Below are 13,076 nucleotides of genomic sequence, written 5' to 3'. Positions count from 1 at the left end.
AGAAAGTATATCAGTTGGTTACAAAAGACTTTTGTGCATCTCTTCCACAGTCATCAACCATAATTCATATTATCTCAAGTATTTTAACTCAGATATTTATACACATTACCATCATCATACCTCCATTTTCATTTGACTATAATTTTTTAAACGTCCTTCATCATAAAATATACCAAGATTTAATACATAATCACATATTGGCATTTCATTTACTATTTCTAAAATCCTCCAATAACACTGAATCCTTATGGCCTATTCTAGCTAAACATCCATAATATTTAGTAGCAAAATTTTCTAATCCTCCTTTCCAAATCACTGTTTACAATTTACATCCAGTTTCCTTATGTTGTATCCATACATATATATATGTTGTTATAATTATCCCTCCTTTATTTGACTATATCCTGTATTATAACATTTTCCCCCTAATAATCAAAACTTAACTAAATTTAACTTAGTTCTTTTTTATTAACCTTTATATATAACCAAAAAGATTTCTAATCTTCCTTTCATGGGTAACATTCAATATTCATATCCAATTATTACTTATCATAACAGTACATATGTACACATTATTATCATTATCAATTATTTATTTGACTATATTGTCATTAAATTTCACTAAGTTCAACTAGTTTTAAATTATACACTTCCATCTATCAACCTGTATCTTTCCAGTAGCAAAACAGTCTCATGTCTTCTGCCATTTGTGGTATCAGTCCTCTAATCATCTCCTTAATCGAATTTGCATTGACTCCTCTTAGCAACTCATTGCTTATAAAATCTCTCATGTAATTTCAATGCTGTTCTTCTGTTTCCTTAATCAGCTTATCTTTAATTGTCAGTAGTGTTATCAATTATGTTGCTAATAAAATTTCTCTCTTTAAATCCATAAATTCTTTTGTTTTTTCTTCTTCTGTATCTTGCCATCTGGGGTAGATTCCCCTCCATTTAATTCCTCTTTCAGTGTTCCACTCTTTCCATTTCCAGACACAAACCAATCATCATAAATACTAGCGGATTTAATTTCTTTATGGTCATTTTCCTCTTCAGTTTTTAGGATTCTAACCTCCACTTTTTCCACTTGATAAACATTTCCAACTTTTTCATCATATTTTACCGTTAGATGCTCTAGGTCTGGGATGGCGAACCTATGGCACGAATGCCACAGGTGGTACAGGGATCCATTTGTCAGGGCACCCGAGGTGCTGCGCTATTAACTGGCCAGCGCGCATGCGCGCGCTGGCCAGCTGAGTTCACCCTTTTTTAAAGCCATTTTTCGCCCTCCCCAGGCTCCAGAGGCTTTATGAGCTTTCCTGAAGCCTCTGGAGCACAAAAAACCGCCCCTACAGGCAAACCAGAAGTTCAGGAACGGACTTCCGGTTTGCTCGGAGGGTCATTTTAAGTGCTCCGGAGGCTTCAGGGAAGCCTCCTGAAGGTCCCTGAAGCCTTCGGAGCTCTCAAAACGACCCTCCGAGCAAACCGGAAGTGACTTCTACCCTGAAGCCTCCAGAGGGCTTTCGGGGGCGGGGGAGGCTGTTTTCATCCTTCCCAGGCTCCTATAAAGCCTCTGGAGCCTGGGGAGGACAAAAAAAGGATGCAAAAAATGGGGGGGAGTGCCTATAGTGCATGCATGCACACTGGGGGGGTCGCGCATTGCATTATGGGTGCAGCACGCTTGCACATGATCCCCCTGCACTCCCCCCACTTATGGCACGCGAGCCAAAAGGTTCGCCATTGCTGCTCTAGGTCTTCCAACTTTTTCTCCATCCCCTCAAATGTGTTTGATAATTTCTGAATTTCTAAGAATATCTTTTGCAGGCTTAAAGTTTCTTTCTGCTGTTGAAATTGTGCCATTATCTCCAGCTGACAAACACTGCTGCTCTGGCTTGGAAGGTTTTTACAAAATTAAGCATAAATTCACAATAAGGTTTTATTTTCACTTTTCTCTGGTTAAAGATATACTTCAAAGGAACATCTATATGCTTTTCTTATCACTTTCTATAAACAAGCAGTGAGACCTTGAAGTGCCAAGCCAAGATAATCAGTGAGGAAAGTAAAAATGTTGTTTCCAATACACAAACCTCCAGCCTTCAAGTAGCAGTGTTTTTCTTTCCCTCTGTTGTTACAATTTTGTTTCCTTTTGTATCTTTTTTATATTCCAAATTTTAAAAAAGTCAGAGTCTTGAATGAGTTAAAGAAAGGGGGGGGGAACCGACAGTAATGAAGGAGAATTTTAGTCCATAGGTTACAAAAAATAATAATAAAAGAAGAAAATAGAAGAAGAAAACTTAATCCATTCGTTTTAAAAGGCTTGCATAAATTCCATCCATGAACATAGCATTTAAAAAGTAAGATAACTCACTGTCCAAAACCATTCAAAGCTTAATTCTGCTGCGTATTTCTTCTGTTCTCAAATTTAAATTAACTTTAAGTTTTTTATAGGCAGTCTCTTTTAAAACGCTAAAAATTCCTCACCAGCTGGAAACACTTTCTCTTTCCGTATCCTTTGGAGCTGTCCCGACTTCATCAGCCTTGGCTGGATTTTTTGTTGCCGGCTTGAAGAACTTCTCTTGTATTGATCAGGGACTTTGCGATTCTTCCTGTTCATCATCTCTGCAGAATGGTTTAGGTCCGATTGGACCATCCAGTGGCAAAAGTATTGGCTGCGGTCTCAGAGCATCGAGACCGCACATCTGTATCGTCGCGGCATTGGTTCCTCCTTCCTGCTTCACTGTCATTCTTATCCCCTTTGGCTTATCAGTTATTCCAGAAACATATTGAAGCTCAACGCTGAAAGCTTGCAAGCTCCACTGACTGTTGCTTAATTCTAAAGAAAATTAATGGCCTGCCCATCCAGGCTGGCCTCCCCCAAATCAGAATTTCTAATCCTGTTCCCACAGAGTGTTGTGGCCCGCCAGCAGCCACCAGAGCTGGCAGCAGATTCGGACAGTGAGGAGTATGGGGAGGAAGATGGGCCAGTCCTAGAGTCTGGGGAAGGCTCTGATGAGGGCTCTGTGTCAGAGGCAGACACGGGGGCCAGAATCATCTGACAGTTATCAGCTGCCTTCAGAGTCAGACATCAGTGAGGCAAATGAACAGCTGGAGCCTGTTCCCAGTGTGCACATGTGCAAAGTGGCCCAACGAAGGGAAGAGCTAAAGAACAGGGGTCGACTTGGGAGTAAGATCATAGGTAGGCGATGAATGGCCCCTCCCAGAGGAAATAAAAGAGGAGCGAAAGGGGAGTGGAGTTTGCAGGAGACAGTTAGTTCGCTTAATAGGTTCCTGACTCTCCGAGACGCCTTGCCAAGTTTTGCAGATATCGGCCTGGCAGCTCTCCAAGCCAGATAAGGTCTGTGACTGTAAATCCTCCCTTGAAAGACTTTGCTGGGTATGAATGAGCAGAATTCATAGTAAATTAATAAAAGGGTTTTTTGTCAGGACCAGGAGTTTGCTTCAGGCTCTTGGGAAGCCTATGTCAGAACATAGGACTTCCACTGTGGGAAGACCACTACCAGCTGTCCACCTTTATAGTTGAAAGAGATCCAGGAAAATAAGATTAAAGAAGTTGTTTGTAGTCCACCCAAGCTAGAACAAAGTTTGCAAGGGAAGTCAAACATTAACCTCAAGGTGTAATCTTGTTGTAGAGTGCTCAGCACTTTTCATGCTTACATTTCTGGGATTTAAAGAGCTAAAGCCTCCAATTTTAACCAAATGCACTGCTTCTGCTGGCATGAAAGGACAAAATATATCTTTCCGGCTTAAATAGGTTTCTGGAATAAATATGATAAACCAAAGTAGATAAGGATGACAGTGAAGCAAACACGATTCACATTTTTGAAACATGTCCCAATTAAGTGTCTAGCCTTTTCACCCCTTTTTTTAAACAAGGGCCCTTATCAACATGATAGCTGATAGAACCAGTCCCCACGTAAGGCTTATAAAATATTATAGGCGGACAACTTCTGTTCTGCACTTGCCTAAGTGTCAATTAGTCTCTTTTTCTGCTTCCGGAAACAAGACATGTCATTTTAATTGAACCTTAGAAAATGCTCAGTGCGAGCATTTAAAAGTCAGATGCCTTCCCAGTTTAATCTAGCATACGAATTATATAGTTCAGGGGTGAAATTCAGCAGGTTCTGACAGGTTCTAGAGCAGTGGTCCCCAACCCCCGGTCCGCGGACCGGTGCCGGGCCGTGGAGTACCTGGCACCGGGCCGCGCAGCGGCCGGGGGCCATGATCGCTGCAGCGGCCGGGGGCCATATTTGCAACTTTGTAGTCCTCATGAACGTGCCCTTTCTCTGCCCCCCCCCCGCTGCCCCAGATGTGCGGGGCTGGGGGGGCGAGGGGAGGCCCGATCTCCCTCCCGCCCTCTTGCTCTGCTCGCCCCGGGAGGGAGGGGGCGGCGGCAGCGGCCTCGGCCCGAACTTGGGATGCTGCTGGCGGAGGCTGCCTGGGAGGCAAAACTTTGTCCGCGGACTCGCCCGGCCCGCCTGCCCCGTGGAATGACGAGGGGGGGGGCAGGAGGGGGCGGCGGCGCTGCATTTTCCTCCCAAGGAGAAACTAAGGTTGCGGGGGGGAGGGGCGCAGCGCGGCCGTTTCGGGGGAACTTGGGGAGCTTCGCCGTTCCGAGAGGCGCTTCGCGCGCAGCCCCACCCAGGTGGGAGATGTTTTCCTCCGCCGAGGCGGGGAGGGGGGGCTTTACGTAAGACTCGCGGCGCAGCTCTGCCCCCCCTCCTGGAGTGTCACCTGCCTCCCGCCCCTCCCCCCCGCCGCTCCGCCGAAGCGCTTTTTGCGTCAGGCCGGCGGGGCTCTCGGGGGCCCTTCGGCCGCAGCCCGCCTTCTCCCCCTCTTTCCTTCATGGAGCGCGGCGCGGAGGCCCACCCCCTCGGAAGCAGCCGGCCTCCGCCGCGCCAGCCGCCTGCCCGCCCGAAGTAGGACACGGCGCCATCTTTTCCCCCCGCCGAACTGCAGCGAGGAAAAAGGGCTGCCCGAGCGAGCGGATCGCGGGGTCGGTTCCCCCTCCCTTCCCCCGGCAGCCGAGGAGGAGGAGGCGGGGCGGCCTTGCGGGCTGTCGGCCTTGGCGTGAAGGAAGGCCCCCCCCCGCCCTGCGGAACGCGCGCCCAGGATGGCCGCCTTCCCACCCGCCGGTCCGGAAGGCCGAGGGAGGCTCGTCTGACTGGTCCGCGGTGATAAAAAGGTTGGGGACCACTGTTCTAGAGAACCGGTAGCGGGAATTTTGAGTAGTTCGGAGAACCGGCAAATACTACCTTCTGGCTGGCCCCAGAGTGAGGTGGGAATGGAGATTTTGCAGTATCCTTCTCCTGTCACGCCCACCAAGCCATGCTCACAGAACCGGTAGTAAAAAAAAATTGAATTTCACCACTGATATAGTTCTTTTGAATTTCTGTACATCATCCTGTTTGTTCAGTTAGGTCTAGATAGGTTCAAGAGGCTAAGGAACATACTTTGAGGAAGGGGCACCAAATGAGACAGACCACATCACATATACAGGTGAGAGTTGATTTCTGGGGAGGATCTGGGATTTGTTTCTTTTTTTTAAGTGTCATTTATGTATTTTGGAATTTATTGTTTTTCATATGAAAAATGGAATTGTCTTACATTTTCAACAATTATGTCTACTGGGATATCTGAGAGTCCAAAAAGGAAATATGAGGGTCAGATACAGCTCTTAAGCTACAATTGGCTTACCCCTAGGTCAGGCAATACAACAACATTACAACAACAACATTACTATCAGCAACGAAGTAACCACATTCACTATGAATAGAGGTTGGCCAGTTATAGAAGAGCGAATCCCTTTGGTCTATAGCAGGGGTCTCCAACCTTGGCAACTTTAAGACTTGTGGACTTCAAGAGGGTAGGGCACCAGGCTAGAAAGCATGAGACCATGAGTTCAAGTCCCACCTTAGTTATGAAAGCCGGCTGGATGACTTTGGACCAGTCACTCTCTCTCAGCTCAACTCACAGGGTAATTGTTGTGGTGGGGGAAATAGGAAGAGGAAGTCGTGCTGCATACCTTCACCGCCTTGAGTTATTTGTAAAAAATAATAAAGGCAGGATATAAAACAAATTTAAAAGTATCAATATCAGCAACAAAGGTAACCAGAGCCACCATGAAGAGAGGTTGGGCAGTTGTAAGAAGAGTAGGCCCTGGAATGGATTTGTTGAACCAAATTGAATCCAATGCCAGTGGAAAAGTCTACAAATAACCAAGGTCTGGCAAATAAACATTTGATGAAGCTGAAACATGTACTATTGGAAGAAAAGCAGGACTACCTGTTACCTCCTGGCTCAAATCAAAATAGCTTTTATAGCTTAACATCTTGTTCCCTTCCCAACCTCCAAGGGCCTGAGACCTTGAATGTGACCAACAAATAATCTAGGTTAATATCATAATTTGTTAGTAAATTATCTACTTGCCTCCAGAAGTTGTGGGTGCTCCAACACTGGAGGTTTTTAAGAGGCTGGAGAGCCATTTGTCTGAAATAGTTCCTACTTGAGCAGGGGGTTAGACTAGAAGAACTCCAAGGCCCCCTTCCAACTCTGTTATTCTGTTATACGTGTAGGAGAACGCCTCTTCCTGCTTCACACAAGGGTTCCATCGGCCTGCTGTCTTCCAAAAATTTTAGGCTGGGTGGTGTCATGTTCGGTTTAAAAAAAAATAGGGATGTGGGCCACTCCATCTTACGAAAGCAGATAGGGCCCCCTTCTCTCCTCCTCCTCCGGTATTTCTACTTCTCTGTCCCTGCCTTAGGAGCCCTGCCCCAAGATCAAATTTAAGAGCTCCAGCCTTTGCCAAGCACCTGTTCCCCCAAGCCTTCCCTTCCGCCATCAGGAGGCTCTGCTTGGTCTGAAAGTTAACTGCAACTCGGATGTGACTTCTGCTTGGTTTTACACGCACGTGGGAAAGGGGGCAAGAGAAAGCTGGAATTGACAAGTAAGTTAGAGGAGGTCGCAGAGCGAATGGGTACTACTACTACTGACTCAGTCAAGGTTACAGGAATGTGTAACCCCATTTCCTCTTCCCCTCCTCCCTCCACCCGCGCGTTTTCCAAGACGCAACGCCTCTTCTTCGCCTGCTGAACCATTTGCAAACCCTCCCAAGAGTAACCCGAAAGCCACTTCAAAACAAACAAACAAACGGCGGATTGCACAAACTCTTAAAGCCTGCAAAAGGCGGGTTTGCGTTAGCAAGAGCGAGCCAGCGAAAGCGCAACGTAAGAAACAAACACGTAGTACGAAAGTGGTTGGGGTTTTCACCCCTTCTTACCGTGTTCTTCCTAGACACCATCTTATCCAACTTTTTGGCCGTCCGGATCAGCTCCTCCGCTTGCCCCATGGTACTTCAGCCGCCTAAACGGGCGCCCTCTCCGCCCAAGGTCCAGATACGTGTTTTGTTTATATACGTGTGGATCAAAAGTACAGCTCGGGGATGGGGGCGGAATGACGACCCGCCGCGGGGTCTGTTTTCATAACACTTCTAGGGTTCTGTTTGTTTATTTAAGGGAGGAAAGGGAAAGTGCTTGTGGCGTTAAAAAGGAAGTGGGGGAAGAGAAAGAAAGGAAAAGTTTTTTTGCTCCAACTAAACTACAAGTTGAGACCAAGGGAAGAGAAAGCAGGAGAAAAGGGGGAGTGGCGACCCAGGGACTTATAAACGGCTGCCATGCAGTCGAAATTAGCACCCGAGGACGAGCTAAATATAGGAGCAAAAGGCTCACGGGGTGGAAAAAGCGCAGGAAGGGCGAGATGGGCGGCGATTGAGACCACGTGCGAAGGGGTGTGCTGAGAGCCAACAGGGTGGGGTTAATGAAGCAGGGAGGCCTTTTCACGAGCGGCCTCCAGGATCCGCTTCAGGGTTTTGAAGGAGGGGAGAACTGCCCGCACAGCTGCCTTTGACGATACGATTCACGGCCTGTAAAGCCGCCTTTCTCAACTTTTGGGCCATTGGAAGATGGGTGGTGGACTTCAACTCCCAGGGAGCTCAGCGAAGAAGTCCGCCTGGCTGGGGAATTCTGGGAGTTGAAGTCCAAACCGTCTTCCAGGTTGAGAAACGCTGCCCTGAAGGCTAGGCCTTCAAGGTGACCTTCAATGAATTTTTTTTTGGGGGGGGGGGGTTGTATACACACACACACACACACACACACACACACCCCTACCTCCCAAATCATTGACAATGAGTCTTTATTGATTAGCCCCTAGGCCATATTAAAGTGCAAAGTTCCAGAAACAAATTATTACTAAAGTTTGATAAAAGCAATACAAAATGGAATTTGATAAAAAATACAATTTAAAATGGAATTGGAATAAAATACGATTTAAAATGGAATTGGAATAAAATACAGTCTAAAATGAAATTGGAATGGAATAGAATAATTTAAGATATAAATAAAATATGATAAAACTATATTTTGGTGTGACCCCAAATCAGAAACAATATTCCCTTGCCCCAGTTTGGAAGTTAAAGTGATAGCCTGCCGTAGTATCCAGGGATCAAGAACTGTGGCTTGCAAGTTGTTTGTTTGTTTGTTTGTTTTGTTTGTTTGTTTGTTTGTTTTGGTTTCAGGTGTGTTATCTAAAAATTGTGTTATGGAACTTTAGAAGGGAAATTGGCACCCGGCTGGTAGAAATGGGTTGTTGATACACTTTGACTGACAACATTTGAATTAAGTATTTGAGGAATGGGGGGGGGGGGGGAGAGAGAGAGAGAGAAACAGGAAGGGGAAGAGAGAGAGAGAAAAACAGGAAGGAAAAGCAGTTTCAAACAATATTGTTCAAAGTTTGGAGTCATTCTGTTTATAACCAGGGGCTGGCACAAAGAAGAGGGAGCAAAGCTTTTCTCCAAAGCCCCTGAGGGCAGGACAAGAAGCAATGGGTGGAAACTAATCAAGGAGAGAAGCAACTTAGAACTAAGGAGAAATTTCCTGACAGTGAGAACAATTAATCAGTGGAACAACTTGCCTCCAGAAGTTGTGAATGCTCCATCACTGGAAAATTGTAAGAAAAGATTGGATTACCATTTGTCTGAAATGGTGTAGAGTTTCCTGCCTAAGCAGGGGGTTGGACTAGAACAGTGGTCCCCAACCCCCGGTCCGCGGACCGGTGCCGGGCCGTGGAGTACCTGGCACCGGGCCGCGCAGCGGCCGGGGGCCATGATCGCTGCAGCGGCCGGGGGCTGCCACCAAAGGACCTTCCCGGAGTTGCTTTTCTGAGCAACGGGGAGACAGAAGGGACAAAGTACCGTCCGTTTTGCCCATGCCACGAGGGCAGCAGGAAGACTAGGACAGGGATCTCCTCTTGGCTCCAGCCAGGGAGAGAAGCAGCAGAGAAAGGTAAACCAGCATTTTATATTTTATTTGCTTTATTTGCTTTGCGCCCGAGTGGGGCGGGGAAAACACCTCGCCAGAGGCTGCTGGAGAACTCTTTCAAAGAGAGGGTCTGGGAACTGGGCGGGCAAGATTGGAGCGGGGAGCCAGGGAGCGCACTTGCTCCCCTTTCCCATGGCCTGCCTTTCTCCACGGAGCCTGTGGATGCGGCTGCTGGCTGTGCAGGTAGCCTGGAGGGAACCCCCGAAGCTCCTGGCATGGCCCTGGCATTGGAGATCCACGTTTCCAAAGCGTAGCATTATTTCACTCCTCTCCTGTTTTTTGCTCCTCTCCTGTTTTTTGTGGGGGGAGCTACGAGAACCTGGTGGTGGCACTTGGGGAATATTTGTGTCCCCGGGAGATCTGCTCTTCCCCGCCCCTTACCTCCGAAGGGGAGGCCAGGCGTGGGAGAGAGTGCTAATGATAATGACCGATTCCCTCCTGTTTCTGTGGGTTTGGGGGGGTGGGGAGAGAAGGTAGTTGCAGAGCCTGGACTGAAGTTAGGAGGCTGACTCGCTACAATAAGCAGTGACCATTATTTGGAGGAAGAAAAAGCATAGCAGTGCGACGGAGATTCACTCTTTCAGAACCTGCATCATCTTTTTTTCAAATAAAAAAAAAAAGCCTTTTAAACATTCTTATTCCTAAAGGCAAAAAACCCCATGAGGCTTGCTGGAGAACGGAGCGGAGGTGACGTACGAGGGGGAGGCTGGGCGCCATGGTGGGGGAAGCTGTTGCTGAAATAATTCGATCTGTCAGGAACTCGGAGGGGGGGGGGAGGTCAGTGGGAAGCCTTTGCCGGCCCAACGCCAGCCGTAGCTCTGAAGTTGCTTTCCTTTCTACTGAATCCCCGATCTTCACTCACTCCCTCTTGCAGCACGCCCCGATGTGAAAAACGCCGAGATCGGCACACTTGGGGCTGCTGCTGCTGTGATGTCCAGGGAGGCTCCGCTGGTCTAGAACCCATCCACAGGGGGAGGGATCGTCTTCCCGAATGGGCTGGTAAGGGGATAGAAAAGGTTTTTCTCCAGTTCCAGGTTTCAGCTTCTTGGCTCCATTATCTCATTATCTCTTTCCAGCTTCTTTTGTTAAGCCTCTAATTAAGGTTCATTTTTATGCCTTAATAAAGATCACCTGGTTAAAAAGAAGGAAGAGGCTCCACTGGTCCGGAGCCCATCTGCAGGTTGGGAAGGAGGGAGAGACAGACAGAAAAACAGACAGACAGAGACACAGAGAGAGATGCACACACAGAGTGAGTGAGTGAGTGAGTGAGAAACAGATAGACACACACACATACATATACACACAGAGTGACAGAGAGAGGAAGGGAGGGGAGAGGGATAGAGTGATAGAGAGGGAGGGAGAGACAGACACACACAGAGTGTGTGATTAAGTGAGTGAGTGAGAGATAGACACACACACACACACACATACACACAGAGTGACAGAGAGACAGGAAGGGAGGGGAGAGAGAGAGAGAGAGCTTTCAATTTGTAGGGATGTAACCTGGCTGTTTTTGCCTGCTCTCAAAAAGATGAGCAGGGTTGAACCTGGCTAATAATTGGAGGGGAACCCACCTGGGAATCTCAGTACTGTATATTTAATAGTAAAATATTAAAAATTGTCCAAAAGCAACAATGACAATTTTCATACTACTGCTAAGAAAATTACGACACATCAATAAAATTATAGGAGCTGAGTTTAACTCAAGAGAAACTTTTCTAAAGGTAGACAGTTATATAACAATTCCACAATTCTGAAAGAACAAGCTTGTTCTATATGAAATTTAATGCTACAGTAGAATGAAGTAACACTGAAGGTAAGTGCAGGTAGTCCTCAATGCACGACCACAATTGAGCCCAAAATGTATGTTGTTAAGTGAGAAATTGATTGAGTTTTGCCCCATTTTACAATTTTTCTTGCCACATTTGTTAAGTGAAACAATTTTTTTAAATCAAACATTCCCCCCCCCCCCCCCGTCAATGGTGTCCCTTACCTAAAAGTCCACTGGGTAATTTTGGTCATTTGCTCTCAGATGAACCAATCTCACTGTTGTTGCAGGAAAAAATGGCACAATATTTATTTATTAGACTTATATATGCTGCTTTGGGCTTCTGATGTTCGCTGCAGCGCAAAAGCTCCTGGGCCGTGCGCAAAGGCTCCAGGGAAGAGAGGGAACAACGCCCCCCCCACCCCTGCGCGCGCTCAGCGGGCCACGGTAAAATTATCAAAGCCTGACTGGTCCGCGGCGATAAAAAGGTTGGGGACCACTGGACTAGAAGACCTCTAAGGTCCCTTCCAACTCTGTTATTCTATTCTATTCTAACCTAATTTGAATAGAATAGAATAACAGAGTTCTCTTCATTATTAAAATTGAAAGTACATTGTTTGGTTAACAATGCTGTGCACGTGTATACAGATAGTCCTTGACTTTACAATGGTTCATTTAGTGACCATTCGAAGTTAGGACGGCACTGAAAAAAGTGACTTAGGACCATTTTTCACACTTATGACCTTTGCAGCATCCCCAAGGTCACGTGATTTACATTTGGATGCTTGACAACTGACTCACATTTATGACGGTTGCAACGCCCCGGGGTGGGGGGAGGTCATGCGTGATCCCCTTTTGCAACCTTCTGACAAGCGAAGTCAATGGGGAATCCAGATTCACTTCACAACCATGCTACGGATTTAACAACTGCAGTGATTCGCTTAAGAAATGTGGCAAGAAAAGTCGTAAAATGGGACAAACTCACTTAGCAACATAAACGTTGGGCCCGGTTGTGGTAGTAATTTGAGGACTACCTGTACCTGTTGTGAATTAGTTCATCACTATTTAAAAAGGAAAACGGGGACCATCAAGCATCTTTGACCTTCAGTCACTGCAGAGACACTATTTTGATCTCCCTTGGACAACAGCCTGTAACTCTTTTGATTCCACCTATTCATCTTACTTGTCTTCCTCCCTTTCCTTGCCAGATATAATCCTTTTTAGTCTTGTATCCATTTTCATGATAGACTCTTAAGTTTGTACGTTTCATCAGTTCAAGAGCCCATCAATCCATACTACTTTCAGTAATCAGATCTGCATTCATTTGAGCGTATCTCTGCATCTCTTCATTTTCCTTGGTACTCGGCTTTACAATACCACTGAAAAGGCTCTCAGTGAAATTGTTATCTTTTTCTCATTGAAGTGCCCTTATTCATGACTTGGCTCATTCTGTTTTTCCTCTCAAGCCGAGAATTAATCTCCTTCTAACTTCTCCAGCACCGTCACTTATCTGTTGTTCTCCTGTCTTCACCAAAGCATTAAAAAGAAGTTTTTTTTAAAATGTTTTAAAACGTTGGAAATAAGGGGAAGCTTTCCAATCTCATATCACAAAAGCTTTGGCCTCACTCTTCCGGTGATACCATCACTTCTCAGGAAATGGCCCTGGGGTGCTCAGAGGCTTTATTTTGGGGGGAAATTGTCAGTCAGGAAGAATTTGGATCACACAATAAGTTCCAAATAAAATGGTTTATTGCTTGTGCCTATACAAAACCACGTAGTGAATTAAGAGTCGGCACTAAATTGGTGATAGATGAGAGTCAATAGAATTGGCTGGTTGAGGGGTTGGACTTAGACACTTGTAGAAACGTAAGGATTCTAAACTGATTACTTGCTTGACTCCATCCCCAGGCTCTGCCTGT

General features: G+C 46.2%; 1 protein-coding gene across 1 annotated transcript in view; it reads right to left on the bottom strand.

Moving 5' to 3' along the window:
- TCEA3 (transcription elongation factor A3) overlaps positions 1-7,770 on the bottom strand; it is a 43,028-nt gene extending 35,258 nt beyond the window's left edge. The window contains exon 1 of the mRNA XM_032227278.1: positions 7,295-7,770. Coding sequence (XP_032083169.1) covers positions 7,295-7,363 — 69 coding nt within the window. The 5' untranslated portion in view covers positions 7,364-7,770. The remainder of the gene's footprint in view (positions 1-7,294) is intronic.
- Positions 7,771-13,076: the final 5,306 nt, after the last annotated feature.

This window comes from Thamnophis elegans, chromosome 12, assembly GCF_009769535.1.
Source record: "Thamnophis elegans isolate rThaEle1 chromosome 12, rThaEle1.pri, whole genome shotgun sequence".
Taxonomy (NCBI): Eukaryota; Metazoa; Chordata; class Lepidosauria; order Squamata; family Colubridae; genus Thamnophis; species Thamnophis elegans.
The sequence above is the reverse complement of the archived record's forward strand: the minus strand, read 5'-3'. Positions and strand labels throughout refer to the sequence as shown.